The sequence below is a fragment of the Eubalaena glacialis genome, chromosome 2, assembly GCF_028564815.1.
Source record: "Eubalaena glacialis isolate mEubGla1 chromosome 2, mEubGla1.1.hap2.+ XY, whole genome shotgun sequence".
In the NCBI taxonomy this organism is placed as follows: Eukaryota; Metazoa; Chordata; class Mammalia; order Artiodactyla; family Balaenidae; genus Eubalaena; species Eubalaena glacialis.
The window spans coordinates 8,850,510-8,867,687 of NC_083717.1; the positions used below are offsets into that span (position 1 = coordinate 8,850,510).

Consider the following 17,178-nt stretch of genomic DNA (forward strand, 5'->3'; position numbering starts at 1 on the left):
AAACCCTTGGTACGTCTTAACATCTGTTTGTCTCCGTTGCCTCATTTCTTAAAATGGGCATAAGATAGACCTGCCTTGTAGGGGTTGCCAAAGGTTAGCTGACACAATGCATATAATAACTGCTCAGTAGGTGGTATTCAGTAAATGGTGATGCCTATCATAGCTATTATTATTACTGAAGAATCTTTTAAATCTTCTGGTTCCTTTAGCCAAGATGCCTAGTCCAACTTTTTTTTTTCCCAATTAATCACATCCTGGGATTGATGATAAATCCAGTATTGCATGTCTTGTGCATAACTGTTCTAAAGGATCTTATTTTATGTACTATATGTATCAGAATAGTGTACATTGCCATGTGATGTAAAAAAGAAAAATCGACGGAAATAATGCAGCCAGCTATCTAAGTGTTATCCGAACTAAAACAATAAATAAACCTTGAACAGTGAAAATAAATAAATAAATAAATCCCAGACAATGAAAGAACTACTGTGTACTTCATCTTCCTATTCAAGTTCACTTAAGCCAATCAGAAGAGAATAATATCTTCTAAAAATAACATGTTTGTTATTTTTTAAATATATAAGAAAAATTTAAAAACTCAAAGAACAAAATTTTAAATACCCATAAGCTTTTCATCCAGAGAGAAACACTGTTAACATTTTAGTATGTCCTGTGTTTTGTCCATAAACCTATTTATAGAATTCTAATCTTACCATTTATCCCATCACTTGACTGGAATGTTTTATGCAGTATTAAACATTCATCTACAACATAATTTTTAGTGGTTGCTGCTCTTTTTTTTTGAATTTTATTTTTTTTTATACAGCAGGTTCTTATTAGTTATCTATTTTATACATACTAGTGTATATATGTCAATCCCAATCTCCCAATTCGTACTGTTTGTTCTCTACATCTGTGTCTCTATTTCTGCCTTGCAAACTGGTTCATCTGTACAATTTTTCTAGATTCCACCTATATGCGTTAATATACGATATTTGTTTTTCTCTTTCTGACTTACTTCACTCTGTATGACAGTCTCTAGATCCATCCACGTCTCTACAAATGACCCAGTTTCATTCCTTTTTATGGCTGAGTAATATTCCATTGTATATATGTACCACATCTTCTTTATCCATTCGTCTGTCGATGGGCATTTAGGTTGCTTCCATGTCCTGGCTATTGTAAATAGTGCTGCAGTGAACATTGGGGTGCATGTGTCTTTTTGAATTATGGTTTTCTCTGGGTATATGCTCAGTAGTGGGATTGCTGGGTCATGGCTACTGCTCCTCTCCAGCCAAAACTGGTCTTGACGACTCTGTCTTGGTGTTTTTGTGGTGGATTTAGCAGGTGAGGGGTGATGGGTCTTTCACCGCGGCCAGCGTGTGGCAGTCTGAGGGCAGGATGGTGGAGGGGTGAACCAGGGGAAATCTCTGAACGTCTCCATCCATCTCTGAACCCTGATTGTGTTTAAAGCCACGGCATTCAAAACAAGAACATACCATTAGTTTGCTTCCCAGCAACTCAGCATTACGACGTGTTACACGGGGCAGCCCTCACCTGACTGGCCTCACGGGCACACGTGCAGGAAACTTCCAAGGGGGCGGCAGCCCTGGGACAGAGGGAGCAGGGCCAGAATTATCCCAGCAGCCGTGGAATGTTCTGGCCTGTCCACAGCACGTTGGGGAAACTGACAAGCCCAACACTTATCAGGAAACGTACGGGCACCATCTTTTTTGTACTTGCTGGAAGGTTTTCTGTGACGGAAGGATCTACCTTTGGGAAACTCTTCAGGAGATTGAAATATATCAGAGATGAGCACAGTTTTGCATTTTAAAGCACAGAAGGGACAAATCATTTGAAGAAACGCTTACTCCTTCTGATTTTATTCATGACTAAATTAATGCCGATTTTAGATTGAATTTCCAGTCATCTCCAAAGAAAGGTTCGTTCCCAAGCAGTCCTAAGCCTGCCCCACTAGAATGGTTCTGAGGATGACAAGTAAAATTCTACCATAGGAATTCACTGACCTCCATGCCTTCGACGATCATATTTAAACAATTCACGCCAGATTCTGGGTGGATACTTAAGCCTATATAAATAAGCGAAAATGAACTGAAATCATCAATGACTGATAGAATAAGGTTCCTAAGATATAAAAAATTTTAATAGAGGAAGATGGATTTTATATCATCATTTTAAAAATATTTAAATCATGGTACTAAAATCTCTAATGTGAGCTGGCTGAAGCTGAGAAGGGAAAAGAAAGGTGAAAACTATCACGTACGCTGGAGTTTTTAAATTGTATTACCTTATTCGGCAGAATGAATGAGCTCACTGAAACTAACGAGATTTGTGTTTCATGTTTGTCACCAGCAGAGGCAGCTGACGGTGATGAACGGCTGGACTGTGTTTCTCTACCCCCAACAGGTAAAACACATTTCCATTTTCATCACCTGCTGGAAAATACAGCACGTGAGAATATTTGCATTGAGAATGTTTTTAACCTCAGAGATACAGATGCTTGAGCAAATTGCTTCTGTAAGAGGCCCAACCCCTAGTGATCAGAGGAGCTCAATGCCCTGCATTCAGAGAGATTTTGCACATTGAGTACGAAAAGCTACAGTTTTCTCACATTCTCTTTCATCTGCCTGATAACCTCAGAACAGCAAGTCCCAGGAACTTAGTGTCACAACGTTTTGCCTCCCCAAGCCCTGGGACATTAAAAAAAAAATATTTTAACACGAAATGACATTTCTGTTTAGATCAGGGATCATCCATTTTATGATGAAATTCACATGCGTTCTGGCCTCACCTCCCTCGCAAAAAGCTTTGAGAGGCAGTGTCATTGCTCTTCCTATAATGGGCACCCGATGAATACTGTGTCTTAAGTGAGGGATTGAATGTGCCGATCCATCTAGCCTGGGTGGCACATTCCTAACGCCGTGACCCGATCAGCCGAATACACCATCTCACTGCCGCATCTGCTGCAGGGTTAAGCCATAGACTTAATTCCGACTTCTTCTTATTTGGCTCTCAAGTAATCCTTCCGACCCTGGGCTCCTCCCTCTGCATCGGTTCTCACCCGAGAGCCTGAGGGACAGGTCACAGATCAGTGAGCCATGTGACAAAGAGCTTATCCCCTCAGTTGGTCTCAAGACTCTTTATTCACTTCCCTCAAAATACCTGAAGGTTCTCTAACAACCAAACCCAGACCCCACCCCACCCCCCAAAAAAAACCCTGTCAATGAAAAAGCTCAACTCAGTGTTTTCTCTCCATTTGGGGTGGTAAGTTTTAAGTTAGATCCAGCAAGTATGAGAGGAGCCGTTAGTCTGTGTAGGAACCCTGCGAGGCCCCGTGTTCACAGACAGCACTTGCCCTGAGTTCACGGTGTAGCAGAGATGTACGTTAGTGAACTTCAGAGCAGCCAGAAAACTCGGACACGCAAATGATACGGTGCTGTCTCTGTCACTGAGTAGCTAAGCAACAGATCTATGGACAAATAAATGAAATGACTGCAGAGGGCAAGAGCAAGCTGCTTCTGTCACGTTCTCACTGTATATAGTCATTATAGAAATTACAGAAAGGGGAGCTCTTGTTTGGCTATGTTTCCACACTTATGAATCAAGAGAATTGAAATGCATGATCTCTATTGTTCCTTCCCAACCTGTGCTCCTCTGAGTATCAGGACAACTCCGATTAGCCTCGTTCTGACCACCCACTCCAGGTAGAGGCATGAGGCACTGCTACTAATGATGAAACTGTGCCCTTTCGGGAGGCCCTCTGGAGGAACACCTTGCTGTTGTAGTTGTACTTTCCAGGGTTCCTCCCCCATCAGCCCCCATGACCCCAGGACATTTGCACTGCCCGTCCTGGCCACCATCTGACACAGTGGGCTTTTAAGAAGTATTATTACTGGAAAACCATTCCCCTTGAAATAATACCTTTGAGTTTTCCTGTCTGAAGATGGAGGCAGAGAGATGTTTCAGATGAGAAAACTGAACACAGGATGGTAGAACCACCTCATGGAACTGAAAAGAATTTCAAGGAATCTGAGAAAGAAGGAATGTTAGAGATCATCTAGTCCCGTCCCTTCTTTTTATCCAGTCCTTTTATTTTACAGGTAAAAAAGCCTGAGGCCCAGAAACACTATATGACTTTCTCAAGGTCTCACAGCTGGTTGGTGGCCTGGCCGGAGCCCAGGCCTCTCAACTCCCAGCCAATCCACCGCGTAGCTTTCTCACACCTTCTCTGCATGTTTCCTAAAGATCCTAAGAGGTGATGGATGTACTAATCCCTTTAGGATTCCATCTCAGTGTCGCCCCGTCTTCACAGTTAGCGTGTCTGTCGTAAGTCAGCCTGAAGTCCGCTGCAGCTTCAGCTCTCGGGTTCTTCCCAAGAAGACCCTACCCAAGGCTGTGAGGCCCTAAGGAGGACAGTAGTAGGACACCTCCCGCAGGTTTTTTCACTAGACTCCTGATAGATATCTGATACAAATCACTAAACAGCATGATAAATAATACCACTTATCACCTCGAAAAGGGGAAGAGAAGTCACGGATTGGTGCCCAAATTTTGCAGTAATGGAATTAAACAATCTTGATTAGACTGGCATGTCTCTGGAGTGCCTCTCACGTAAAATCCCAGCCTGGGGCTTCTCTGCACACAGCACCACGACTTAGTCCTCCCTTCTCACGTGTCTCTTTAATGAGACCGTCCGAGGGATGAACTCCACCTTTCTCATCCATGCAGCTTCCTCCCTGCATTGGAGACTCACTGGCCAGACCTTCCTCATCTGGTCTGTCTGAGCTGGCAACAGTTGGTCCTTTTTAAAGATTTAACAGTGCCTTTATTAGCTTGTTAAGGTCTTTTTTCTCCTTCCAAATTCATGTGTGTTGGGAAGGGGTGGGACGGGGGGATAAATCCCCAAGTGTTTCTATGAACCAGAACCGACCAGGCCACGGTTACAGTCAGGCATCAGATGACATTTATCTCAGCCCGTTAACACTTAAGCAAACTTCTGTTTGTCTAGTTTTAACAAAAATGGATACAGATTTTTCTAGTGGAAAAACATATTTTCTTAATTTCTTTCCCCTCAACCCTGTCAGTAAGTGTTTTTGAGCGATGCCAGGAATCAGCACTGAGATAGGTTCTGGTGAACAAATCCCACCCTCAGACCAGAGGCAGAGGCTACTACGGCCCAGGGGTGGAGACAGAGCTCTGATAAAGGAGAAAAACCACCATAAGGGAACAATTTGGGGGGAAAAAGAGTACAGAGAATAAAATCGAAACAGTACTAACATTTAAAGGCGGCTTCTGGATTTGAAATAGAATAGTACGAAGCGCACCTAGGCTTAGCATTTTTTTGGTCATAAATTGGCATTCTTTTACACACTTTTTAGAAATTAATACAAAAAAGTGAAAGGAAGAAAATGTAAATTACTTTTACCACCCAGAGACAACTATTATTGTTGGGTGTTTTTTCCCAGACTTTTCTCTATGTTTTTTTAATTTATATAATGGAGGTCAAATCCATCCAATTTTGTTTCCTAAAGTTTTGTTCTGTTTTGTTTTACCACCTAACAAGCGTTTCCCATTTTATTACAAATCTCCATACACATTATTTTAATAGCTGCACTATATTCCGTCTTACAGGTCATATCATATTTTATTTAGCCATTTTCTACTCCTGGATGATAGATATGAACATACTCTAATAGTAACCCACATTCATGGGTTTTCCTGTAAAAATCATCATTACAGATTTCTAATGGCTAAAATTACTCATCTGGCACACCTAAAGCCTTGGCTAAAAAATGCTGATTTAGAGGTGAAACAGACACCTTACCAATGAGGTCCTGCGTCTGGCCGTGTCATAGAAAAGCGTACAACTCTTCCTTAGAGAAGCGGCCCCCCTTCACGTTCTTGTCTCTATTGTAGGTCATATATTTGACACCAGGAGAGAAAACACGGAAGACACAGAGACAGCTTTCACTGCCTAGACTTTCCTTTAGTGACACTGCTTAGTGCACGCATCTCCTCCATTGGAATTTCCTCAAAGATCCACTAGCATTTCAGGTTACTGCAAAGTGTGGGCGTTCTGTGAAGCTGATCCGTCACGTTTGAATAGTTTTCATATTCTTTCTTTGTAATGTGTGATAATCAAGCCTCCAATTTGGTCTAAGATTTTTAAAAATCATCTTTAGAGTTGAATTCTCAGCCTTTAAATGTCCAGCATATCACTGGGTTGGTTCAGTGTCCATGAAAAAGAAGCAGTTTTATTTTCCCTGTTTTTTTTTTTTTTCTTTTTCAGTGTGAATATGGTATAGAGTTTTGAAGCGTATTTATTTTAATGTAAATTGCTTAGTTGCAGTATAGAGGAGAATGGCTCTTTCCGGACCAAGGAAGCAGTGTTGAAGGCCAAACTTAATTAGAATCTTCACCAGCTTAGAAGATGGAAAAGTTGTTTCGGGAGACAGGACAGCTCTGATCTATTAGATGAAATCATTTGTGGCATCATATCTCCCCAGAATAATCATTTGTCACTGATAAGTGCAAACGATACGTAAATTCTTAGGAAAGAAAAATCTTTCATGTAGGTTGTGTTGACACAGCGACAAAATAATTAAAAGGTGAGAAACTCAAAGTAACCAGCTATCCACGTGACACCTGACAACTGTTTTAACAGAGTGATCCAGGGGGTTGTGGCATCATGTGGCAACTGGCCACAGATGTGCTTAATCTTATATACTTCACGTGGTTCTGGTACACCTGCCCCCCCACTTTATATAAAACCAACAAGTGAAAATGTGGATTCATTTTAAAGAAATATTTTTGGCATGTGGGTATTTGTTTCACAGAGATATTTGCCTCCAGATTCCTTTCTCTAGTAAGGTGGTGAGTTTAAAATACCTGTTTATTTGGAGGCATTGCATTTACACTTCATTTATTGTATAAAGCAAATTACCGTGAATCTTGGCACTTGACCCAAAGGCCAAAAGTTGGCTTGAAAGAAATTTGGACAGTAGAAACACCGAACCCCCGGGGCGTGGGGAGGGTAAATTCTGTGCTACCGTTTAACACACGTCCCGAGCACTTATTTCATGGAATCGGAGAGTGTAAGAGCTCAGAGTTACCGTTAGTCCCACTCCCGCAGTTTGTGGTGGGGCGGCTAAGGAGAAATGAGGATCACGGCTGCCCAGCGCCGGGCAACAAGCCGTCAATGCGCTGGCCAAGCCGGGAACCTCAGTTCCTTACTACCCCATCCCAGGTACCTGTGCCATCACGTCACTCGGGGCGGCTAACCCTGGGCTAGGAGGGGAGCTCTAGGGGGAGTCAGTACCCACTAAAGACCAGCTAATCAACCCAAGACCATAGGAGGCATTCCTGTGATGTGACAAAGCTGGTCTAGGCGTGGCTTATGGAATCAATTCACCTGCTAGACAGCTACATCTCATACACGTGTGTCTTTTATCCTCTTTTCGGAGCCCCAAGGAAGGTTCAGATCAATGGTTTCCATCACAGGTTGAGCTAGCCTTTTCAATTTCAGGCCAGTTAGTAACCCTTCCCTGACACCAGCCTCTCTGTTCATCAAGGGGTCTAATGAAGTACTGTGAACCCAGGCTTTTGTTTTTCTGCAAGATATGTTTTAAAATTTGTCTTCTGCCTCTCAGAAGGAAGTCTTTCTCAAGGGAATTGAAAAGATTAATTAGTGACCTTTCAACTCTGTTACAGTAAGATGAATACATGGCGAATAAAAGTAGAAACATTTACCTTACAGCTGTGGAATCTGTTAAATATACACCATGAACCTTCAAAGCACTTCCTGCCAAGACCGGGCGAGAGCTTGAATTTTTCACTATTTGAGGGGTGGGTGGGGATTGTTGGGCTCTCGAATATGTGCAATGGATTCACAGATTGGAAATACACGGCATAAAACTGCAACCGTAAAATCATATTTTATAAATTAAAACTGTGTTTACTTAACTGCGACTACTGTTCAGACTTTATTCAGAAATCCTTTTTATAGGCTTTCTTAGCAAAAAAAAAAAAATTATTCCATACCTATGGATAAGGTCTCAATCTTCTGTATATATGTTTTATTAATATGTAAATATTTAGATTTTTTTAAGATTACTATGTTCTTTAAAAAAAATTCAACACAAGGCTAGTTGTGAAAATGGTGTATAACATGTGCTGTGATATCAATTCCCAAGACGCCCTTTATGTCTGTTCTGGAAGAATACAATAAATTACTTTAATTGAATGCGCCTGTCTCCTGCCTGTGTGCCAGCCCTCCTGCGTTTATGAAGGGGAGCCAATGCTAGCCATTAATTAAAAGGTATTTATTAGTACTCTGGTGATCATATGCAGAAAGTTTTCTCTCCGTATGAAGTTAATTTTTAAAAATAAACGAACGAACCAGATTGCCACCAGAAAGAGTGTCTTGGAATGCATTAAGTCACAGGCTCTGCCTGGCAGTTAGATCAGTGGCAGGTCCCACAGTAACACTTGAGCAGTAAGTAGTGATATGCTTGAAGCCTAATTTTAACTGAATTAGGTAGCTTCATAAGCTTCACTTAAAAGGTTAAGCCCTGCTTCTATGGAAACAACACATCAGAAGGACAAATCAATCTTCTCTAACGCAAAGTGGCTGTTCAAACCTAATTGCTTTATTCTCCTCTCTGAACACAGGGGGGCGCTACTCCTCATGGGGACTTGCCCCCTCCTGCCTCCAAAGGCACCCCGGGCTGGCCCGCCAGCTCTGTCGGGGCTTTGGTTCGGAGTCTGGTTCTTGGGCCCTCATGTGGAGGCACTGGCGCTGAGCTAGTCTACAGCTGGGAGGAGGGCAGTAGGCGCGGGTAAGAAAGCAGCCGGATTGCAGGAGGGAAGGTGACAGGGTGAACTGCTTGCAAAGAGAGAAAATCTAAACTACTGCCAGCTAGAGTCTTCCACGCACGCGCAGCCCTTGGAAGCTGGGGGCCTGGCACCAGCCTGCCCCTCCTGCTGTAATCCCCGCAGGGCCTGGTGCGGCCCTTTGTTCGGGGAGATTATTTGTATTATTGTATTATTGCCACGTCACATGATTTGGCCCCAGGCCCCCGGGATGCCCTTGCTCCCACTCGCTGGCAAGTATCTGTGCCTCGTATGTCGCCTGGCTAACACCCTGAAGGGCTTTTCTCATCCAGTGGGACGGGATCCAGTCTTACCACCAGAAGGGGCACCATTTGCATTCTCGTAGAATAAGAGCTCACACACCTGCCTCAGTTGTTTCCCCTCCTACAGGCCCAGCCTTAAAACCAAGTGATGGGGGCTTCCCTGGTGGCGCAGTGGTTGAGAGTCTGCCTGCCAATGCAGGGGACACGGGTTCGAGCCCTGGTCTGGGAAGATCCCACATGCCGCGGAGCAACTGGGCCCGTGAGCCACAACTACTGAGCCTGCGCGTCTGGAGCCTGTGCTCCGCAATAAGAGAGGCCGCGATAGTGAGAGGCCCGCACACCGCGATGAAGAGTGGCCCCCGCTTGCCACAACTAGAGAAAGCCCTCGCACAGAAACGAAGACCCAACGCAGCCAGAAATAAATAAATAAATATTTTAAAAAAACAACAAAAACCAAGTGATGGGGGGACGGCGGCTGACTCATTTCCCAACTGCACCCTGAGTCCAGCTCAAGCATTTACTGAACACCCACTGTCGGTAGATGCTGTGTTGGTTTAGCACAGCCGGGGTTGGGATGCAAGGGACGAGGGCTGACGCTGGGGAGGTCTGTCGGCCTAGTGCCATCCACGCCAGGCCTTATGGACCATCCCGAGAAGCTGGGAGCGCGTAGGGGCCACTGAAGCATTCTGAGTAAGAGGTCCTATCAGAGTCATAGGCTCCCTTGATCGGTCTGGCTGAAGTCTGGGACGTTAACTGGAGGGGGCCCAGCCTAGAGCAGGGAGTCCCATCAAGAAGCCGAGGGGAAAAAAAAAAAAAAGCCGAGGGAATAGCTAGGGATGGATAAAGAGGACCCAAGAGGACAAAGCCCCACATGCTGAAACACAGGAGGACCAACACGACTTGGAGATGCACTAGCTCGGGGTGGAGGAGGGAGGAGGTGTGGAAGCCAACACCCAGGTCTCTGGCTGGAGAATCGTGCGCGTGTTATTGGCGCTTCCGAGACTGGGAACACGGTGGGGAGGGGCGACTTGGAGAAAGATGACGGACAAGTTCAGGTGCACACGGTACTCCATTCCTTCCTTCACCGAGTGGCCGCTGAACATTTCGGGTCTGCCTGGTACTGTTCTGGGGTCCAGGAGCACAGCTGTGAGCCCCGGGGAAACACCAGCAACATAAGGCCCGTTGAGTTCCTGAACGAGAGGAGGGAACTTAAACTGGGTAGCTTTGTCCCAAGCTAGAGTCGATCAAGATTTGAAGCCCCATTCATTCCGCATAATTCAAGTCTGAACTAAATGGCATCATCACAGAGCTCACAGGTAGCCCTCAGTCTGCATCAAGTCACAGTCTTTTCTTCCCTTCGGGTCACTTACCACACTCTGAAATTGTCTTGCTTATTTATGTGTTTACTATCTGGTTTTTCTCTGGAATCTAAGCATCGTGATGTCAGGGATCTTATCTTTAAGGCCACTTAGATTTTAGTCCTTGGGGAAAACATGTTTTTAGGAGCCCCGACTCCCCATCCTCCCCAGCAGAGGCGGACTAGGATGGACATTACCCTCTCCCTCTTCCGTGTCTCGTAGCCTTAGATTACATGGACCTCCTTTGTCCCTATGTCGACACTCCTCAGAAATGTTGGCGAAACCGTGTCCATAAATCTGCCAGAGAGATACTGGGTGCATTCCATGAGAATCTGGTAACTCTAATGATTCAGAGCAAAGCTTTGAATTTACAGAAACCAACTCCTTTTGCATTTTGTGACCTCTCAAAGCATGCTATTGATCATTTCCCCTAAAATATATATATTATATATGTGTTTATTATTTATTTCCATTTTGTTATCAGTGAAATTAGACAAATGTAAAGAGTCATAATGGAAAAGCCGAAGAACAATCTAGAAATGGAGCCCATGTGGGATAATCCACAGCACACTGTGCTTTACACATACTGATGTTCCAAACAGACTCGATACTTAAGGGCCTTTTTAATTGCGTTTTACTTTTTTGCCATTTTTATCTGTTAATGCTGAGAAATTGAAGGACATTTTAAACCTAAACTTTGAAACTAAGCTACTTCAGCTAATTCCTTTAAAACGCCTTCCAAAAATGAAGCTGATTGTGAGTGTGTTAAAAAGAAGAGCTGATCAGAAACCAGCTCTCCTGAACTCCAGGTGTGCATACTCTCCACCAAGGTGCCGCCCAGATGCAAAACGTGGAGGGCCCTGGATATAAATATGGAGCAAAAACTCAATCTTACAAAGGAAATTTGAGCATCCTAAATTGGTTCAATGAAGTGGTGGACCAGCTGCACATTCCAGTAGAAGAACTACTTTCTGCTGTCCTCTAGCAATGGAGGGAGAAAGAATACATTATAATTAATAACACTTACTCTATATGTGACTGAATTAAGCATCCTCCAAAAGTGATGTATGTCTAACCACTGGCTAGGGAAAAATCAGACGCAGTTAACGATCTCATGCCCCTCTTGGGATCAACACTGCAGCACTGCACCGTCTTCAGGAGAAATATTTCACTGGTGTGAAGCAATGCCACCTTCCTCCACTCCTACCTCATTGACACTGACACTCCCTGTAATACAGACCTATAGCTGTGGGCAGCTTTGACTCAGTAAGATTTTTGTTTATTTCTGTGGTTTGTGTCATGGACTGTTCAAGTGTGTTTGCCCTACCCGCCTCCATAATGTCGGTGTTCCCTGGAAGCCATAATCACAGCTGGTCTTTCCCTTTGTCCCGCTGGATGGGCTCAACAGTCATGGTCGACAGGGTAGATTTTAAATGTCCACCTGACTCCCAGATGCTGGAGACAGCAGCCAAAGAGACAGGAGCCGAAATGCACCTTGATCATGCCTAGGCTAACATTTTAACATACAGCTTTAGAAAATGAGCAAACTCTCAAAGACCAAGAAACGACTTTTGATTGGAAAGTACCCAGTGACTTCGGAGGAGGTGGTGGAAGCTCACAAAATTAGTCTGAATTCATTTGAAAGCTTGAATGCAGGAGAAAAGTCAAGAAATCCTTTAAAAATTGTGAGAGACTTACTCCCCTCCCGTCCTTCCCCCACTTAAACATAAAACCACAGAAACTGAAGCTGTGGTTTTGATACAAGAATAGACAGATCCATAAAACAGAATGGAGATTTAAGGAAAACCTTGTCTCTATACAGCCTATATTAAAGGTATTGTAATAATTAGCATAACATATGTTCAGCTGCTGTAACAAAGAGGCCCCCCCCCCCCAAATAAAGTAGCTCAAATGCAATACAGACATTTTTCCCTCCAACTCATAAGAGCCTAGAGGTGGGTGGGTGGTCCAGGGTGGTGGTAGGCAGCTCTGCTCCATGTGGTCATCCAGAAACCTAGTTACATCCATCTTATCATTCTGACACCGCTGCGGAGACATCCACGTCCACATGGTCAAAGCTGGCTCGCCAGCACAGGTCTATATTTAAGACTATGCAAAGGGGGAATAATGATGGAGGGGGAGCAATTTCCTTATGAAGACATGACCTTGGGACTGCATACATCACTTCTGGTTATATCCTATTGGCTAAAACTTAGTCAGATGGCTACACCTAGCCCCAAAGGAAACTAGGAAATAGAGTCTCTAGCTGGATGGCTATGTGCCTACCCAAAGCTTTGATTCTATTACTATCAGGAGGTGGGGAGGAATGACTACTAGTGACAATCAGCTGTTGGAACCACTGGTGCCATCTTCACTGTTCGGAAAAGGATGAACTCTTCAGTAAAAAGTGTGGAGGAAAACTAGCTAGGCATTTATAAAAAGTTTAGACATATACAAAATTAGCTCAGAATGGATCATAGACCCAAATGTAAAAGCTATACAACTATAAAACTCTTAAAAGAAAACACAGGAGTAAATCTTCATGCTATTGGGTCAGGCAATGACTTCTTAGATTTGACACCAAACTCAGGTGACAAGAGAAAAATGAACAAACTGGACATCATAGAAATTAAAAACTTTTGCCCTTCAAAGGACATGAAAAAAGTGAAAAGACAACTCACAGAAGTGGAGAAAAGATTTGCAAATCACGTATCTTGTATAAAGTATAAAGAACTGGTATCCAGAATAGACAAAAGAACTTTTACAACTCAAAAATAAAGACAATCCGACTTAAAAAGGGGCAAAAGATTTGAACAGACTTTTCTCCATAGAATATATATAAATGGCCAGTAGGCCAATAAGCATACGAAAAGATGCTCAACATCATTAGTCATTAGGAAAACACAAATCAAAGCCACAATAAGATCACTTTACACCTACAAAGCCGGTTATAATCAAAATGACAAACAAGAACAAGTGTCGGTGAGAACGCGGAGAAATTGAAACCCTCAGTTGTTGGTGGGAATGTAAAATGGTTCAGGCTCTTTGGAAAACAGATCAGCAATTCCTCAAAAAGTTAAACATGACCTCGCAATTACAGTCCTAGGTATATATGAAATACAGATTTTTTTTTTTTCCCTCCAACTCATAACAGCCTAGTAGTGGGTGGGTGGTCCAGGGTGGTGGTAGGCAGCTCTGCTCCATGTGGTCATCTGGAAACCCAGTTACATCCACCTCAGGGTTCTGCCACCCCTGGGAGACATCCTCGTCCATGTGGTCAAAGCTGGCTCACCAGCCTAAGCCTATAATGAAGACTATGGGAAGGGGGAATAAGAGTGGAGGGGAAGTTCAAGAGAACTGAAAACATCTGAGCGCACAAAGACTTGTACACAAATGTTCAGAGCAGCGCTATTCATAGTAGCCAAAAATTGGAAACTTGAGTGCCCATCAACTGATGAATGGATAAACAAAATGTGGTATATCCATGCAATGGAATATTATTCGGCAATTAAAGAAAATGAAGTACTGATACATGCTAACATGGATGAACCTTGAGAACATTATGCTAAGTGAAAGAAACTAGATACAAAGGCCACATATACTATGATTCCATTTATATGAAATGTCCAGATTAGGCAAGTCCATAAGTCAAATTTGTTTAAAACTTTTGACCCGGCAGTTTTACTTGAAGGAATTTATCTGGAAGAAATAAAGATTTGCCCAAAGATCAAGCTACAGGGTGTTCATCACCACATTGTTTAATATTTTTAAAAATTAAAATGATTTACATGTCAACAATAGTTTAAACCATAATACATCTTTAAATCAGAATACTGTACAGCCATTTTCTGAATTAAAGACTTAAATATAAGACACAACACCATAAAACTCCTAGAAGAGAACACAGGCAAAACATTCTCTGACATAAATCATACCAATGTTTTCTTAGGTCAGTCTCCCAAAGCAGTAGAAATAGAGGCGAAAATAAACAAATGGGACCTAATCAAACTTACAAGCTTTTGCACAGCAAAAGGAACCATAAACAAAATGAAAAGACAACCTACGAAATGGGAGAAAATATTTGCAAATGATGTGACAAACAAGGGCTTAATTTCCAAAATACAACTCAACAACAAGAAAACAACCCAATTAAAAAATGGGCAGAAGACCTAAATAGACATTTCTCCAAAGACATACAGTTGGCCAACACGCACATGAAAAGCTGCTCGACACCGTTAATTATTAGAGAAATACAAGTCCAAACTACAATGAGGTACCACCTTACACCAGTCAGAATGGCCATCATTAAAAAATCGACAAATAACAAATGCTGGAGAAGGTGTGGAGAAAAGGGAACCCTCCTATATGGTTGGTGGGAACGTAAATTGGTGCAGCCACTATGGGAAACAGTATGGAGGTTCCTCAAAAAACTAAAAATAGAGTTGCCATATGATCCAGCAATCCCACTCCTGGGCATATATCCAGACAACACTATAACTCAAAAAGATACATGCACCCCTATGTTCATAGCAGCACTAGTCACAAGAGCCAAGACATGGAAACAACCTAAACGTCCATTGGCAGATAAATGGGTAAAGAAGATGTGGTAATATATACAATGGAATACTACCCAATCATAAAAAAGAATGAAATAATGCCATTTGTAGCAACATGGATGCACCTAGAGATTATCATACCAAGTCAGTCAGAAAGAGAAAGACAATACCATATGATATCATTTATATGTGGAATCTAAAATATGATACAAATGAACTTATTTACAAAACAGAAACAGAATCATGGACATAGAGAACAGACTTGTGGTTGCCAAGGGGGAGAGAGGTGGGAAAGGGATGGATTGGGAGTTTGGGATTAGCAGATGCAAACAATTATATGTAGAATGGATGAACAACAAGTCGTACTGTATAGCACAAGGAACTATATTCAATATCCTGTGATAAACCATAATGGAAAGAATATGAAAAAGAATGCATATATATATGTGTATAACTGAATCACTTTGCTGTACAGCAGAAATTAACACAACTATACTTCAAGAAAAAAAAAAAAGAATACTGCACAGCCATTTTCAGTGGTGTACACAGAGATCAACAGTCAATTGATTGAAACAGGCAGGTCACAGAACGATAGGTACTTTAGGATCTTTTGGTTTTTTTTAATAATTGAACTCAAAAAAAAGTCTAAGAGGACATGCACCCAACTATTGATAGCTACCTGTGAATGGTGAGATTATGGGTACTTTAAATTTTTCTTCCTGTTTTTTACCTCAATTAATTTTCCTGTAATGAACAGGTGTTGCTTTTGCAATGAAAAGGGAAGTTATTTTTTAAACATTATAGTAATGTAAAAAAATGTTTATAGCATGGAGAAATGTTCACAATATATTTGCTATTAAATAGCATGTTCAGCCTGATCATACTTTTTTAATTTCAGAAACTCATTTATTTTTATAAAGTTAGTTTAATGGTCATTGTGTGTAACTACAGACAAATTGCAGCATGTCCAAAACTATACCGACATCAACAACCTCCTACACCTTTAAAAAGTGATAGACAATGTGTCACCCATTGGCCTGATCACATTCTGTAAAAGAAATATTTATACACATGCACAGAAAAAAAGAATAGAAGTTGTTAATAGTTGTTAGCTCTGGGTGGTAGAATAATACGTGATTTTAAAAAATTATTTGTGTAAGTTTTCTAAAATGAACATTTATCATTTTCTAAAATGAAAAAAATAAAAGTAAAGGAAGAAAAGGCTCAGTGGTCTATGTATTTGTATGTCATGCTCACTGCTTGGATGCTGTTAGGAATACCTGAAATATTGATGTAAAGTCTTGTAATCCAGGCTTCCAAAGTATCATATAAGCTCCAAAAACTTCAGCTTGTTACTCTAATAATATGTACATTTGAACTGATTTACAGGGCTCTGGAAGTTAATGCTTTACTTTGAAGGGGGGAAAAATCGTTCTGCAGCTTAACAGGAAAAGGATATCCTCTCTGCAGCTTGAAAGGAAACCAGAGCTGATGATTTATAAAAAATGTATTAGTTGCAAGATACGAAACCCATCTGAGGTCTAAGTGCATTTGACACATCAGTTCAAAAAACAATTCCGCCAGGGCTTTTGGGATTTGGGGAGAATGGCTACCTAAGAAAAAGAAAATGGGTGGGTTCCTGTAACAAATGAAACCAAGACACAGGCAGCAAGGCCACGACAGTCTTCGCTCACATGCTTATCCCTCTGTGCAAGGTGTCAGGGACCTAACCGGAGACGTGCTTTGGAAAACAGATTGAAGGCTGTCAGGCCCACAGGTACTGCCCACACTCTGTGAATACCAGCCAACACGTATTGGACACATAGTACAGGCCAGGCACTGTTCTAATGCTTTAAAGTCCAGTTTAACTCATACAGTCCACAAAGCCATCCTGTGAAGTAACTACTAGGGTTATCCCCATTGAACAGATGAAAAAAGTGAGGCAGTTTGTTCCAGTTCACTAAGGAGTTGTTTTTAGCCAAGACTTGAGTCCAGGGAGTGTGACACCAGCTCGCATTCATCTAGACATTCAGTAAAGTGTTCAGAATAACCCCATTGAAAGGCCAGGCCTATCTGAGTTGCCTTTACCACGCCCTTTATACTTTAGTT

General features: G+C 42.1%; 1 protein-coding gene across 8 annotated transcripts in view; it reads left to right on the top strand.

Annotated features, from left to right (window-relative positions):
• BEND7 (BEN domain containing 7) overlaps window positions 1–8,082 on the top strand; it is a 77,330-nt gene extending 69,248 nt beyond the window's left edge. For 4 of the 8 annotated variants that reach the window (XM_061178358.1, XM_061178403.1, XM_061178387.1 and 1 more), the window contains 2 exons: window positions 2,374–2,427; window positions 5,938–6,295. In XM_061178358.1, the coding sequence (XP_061034341.1) occupies window positions 2,374–2,427; window positions 5,938–5,999 (116 nt within the window). In that variant the 3' untranslated portion in view covers window positions 6,000–6,295. The other 4 variants (XM_061178382.1, XM_061178373.1, XM_061178363.1 and 1 more) reach the window with 4 other exon arrangements.
• Window positions 8,083–17,178: the final 9,096 nt, after the last annotated feature.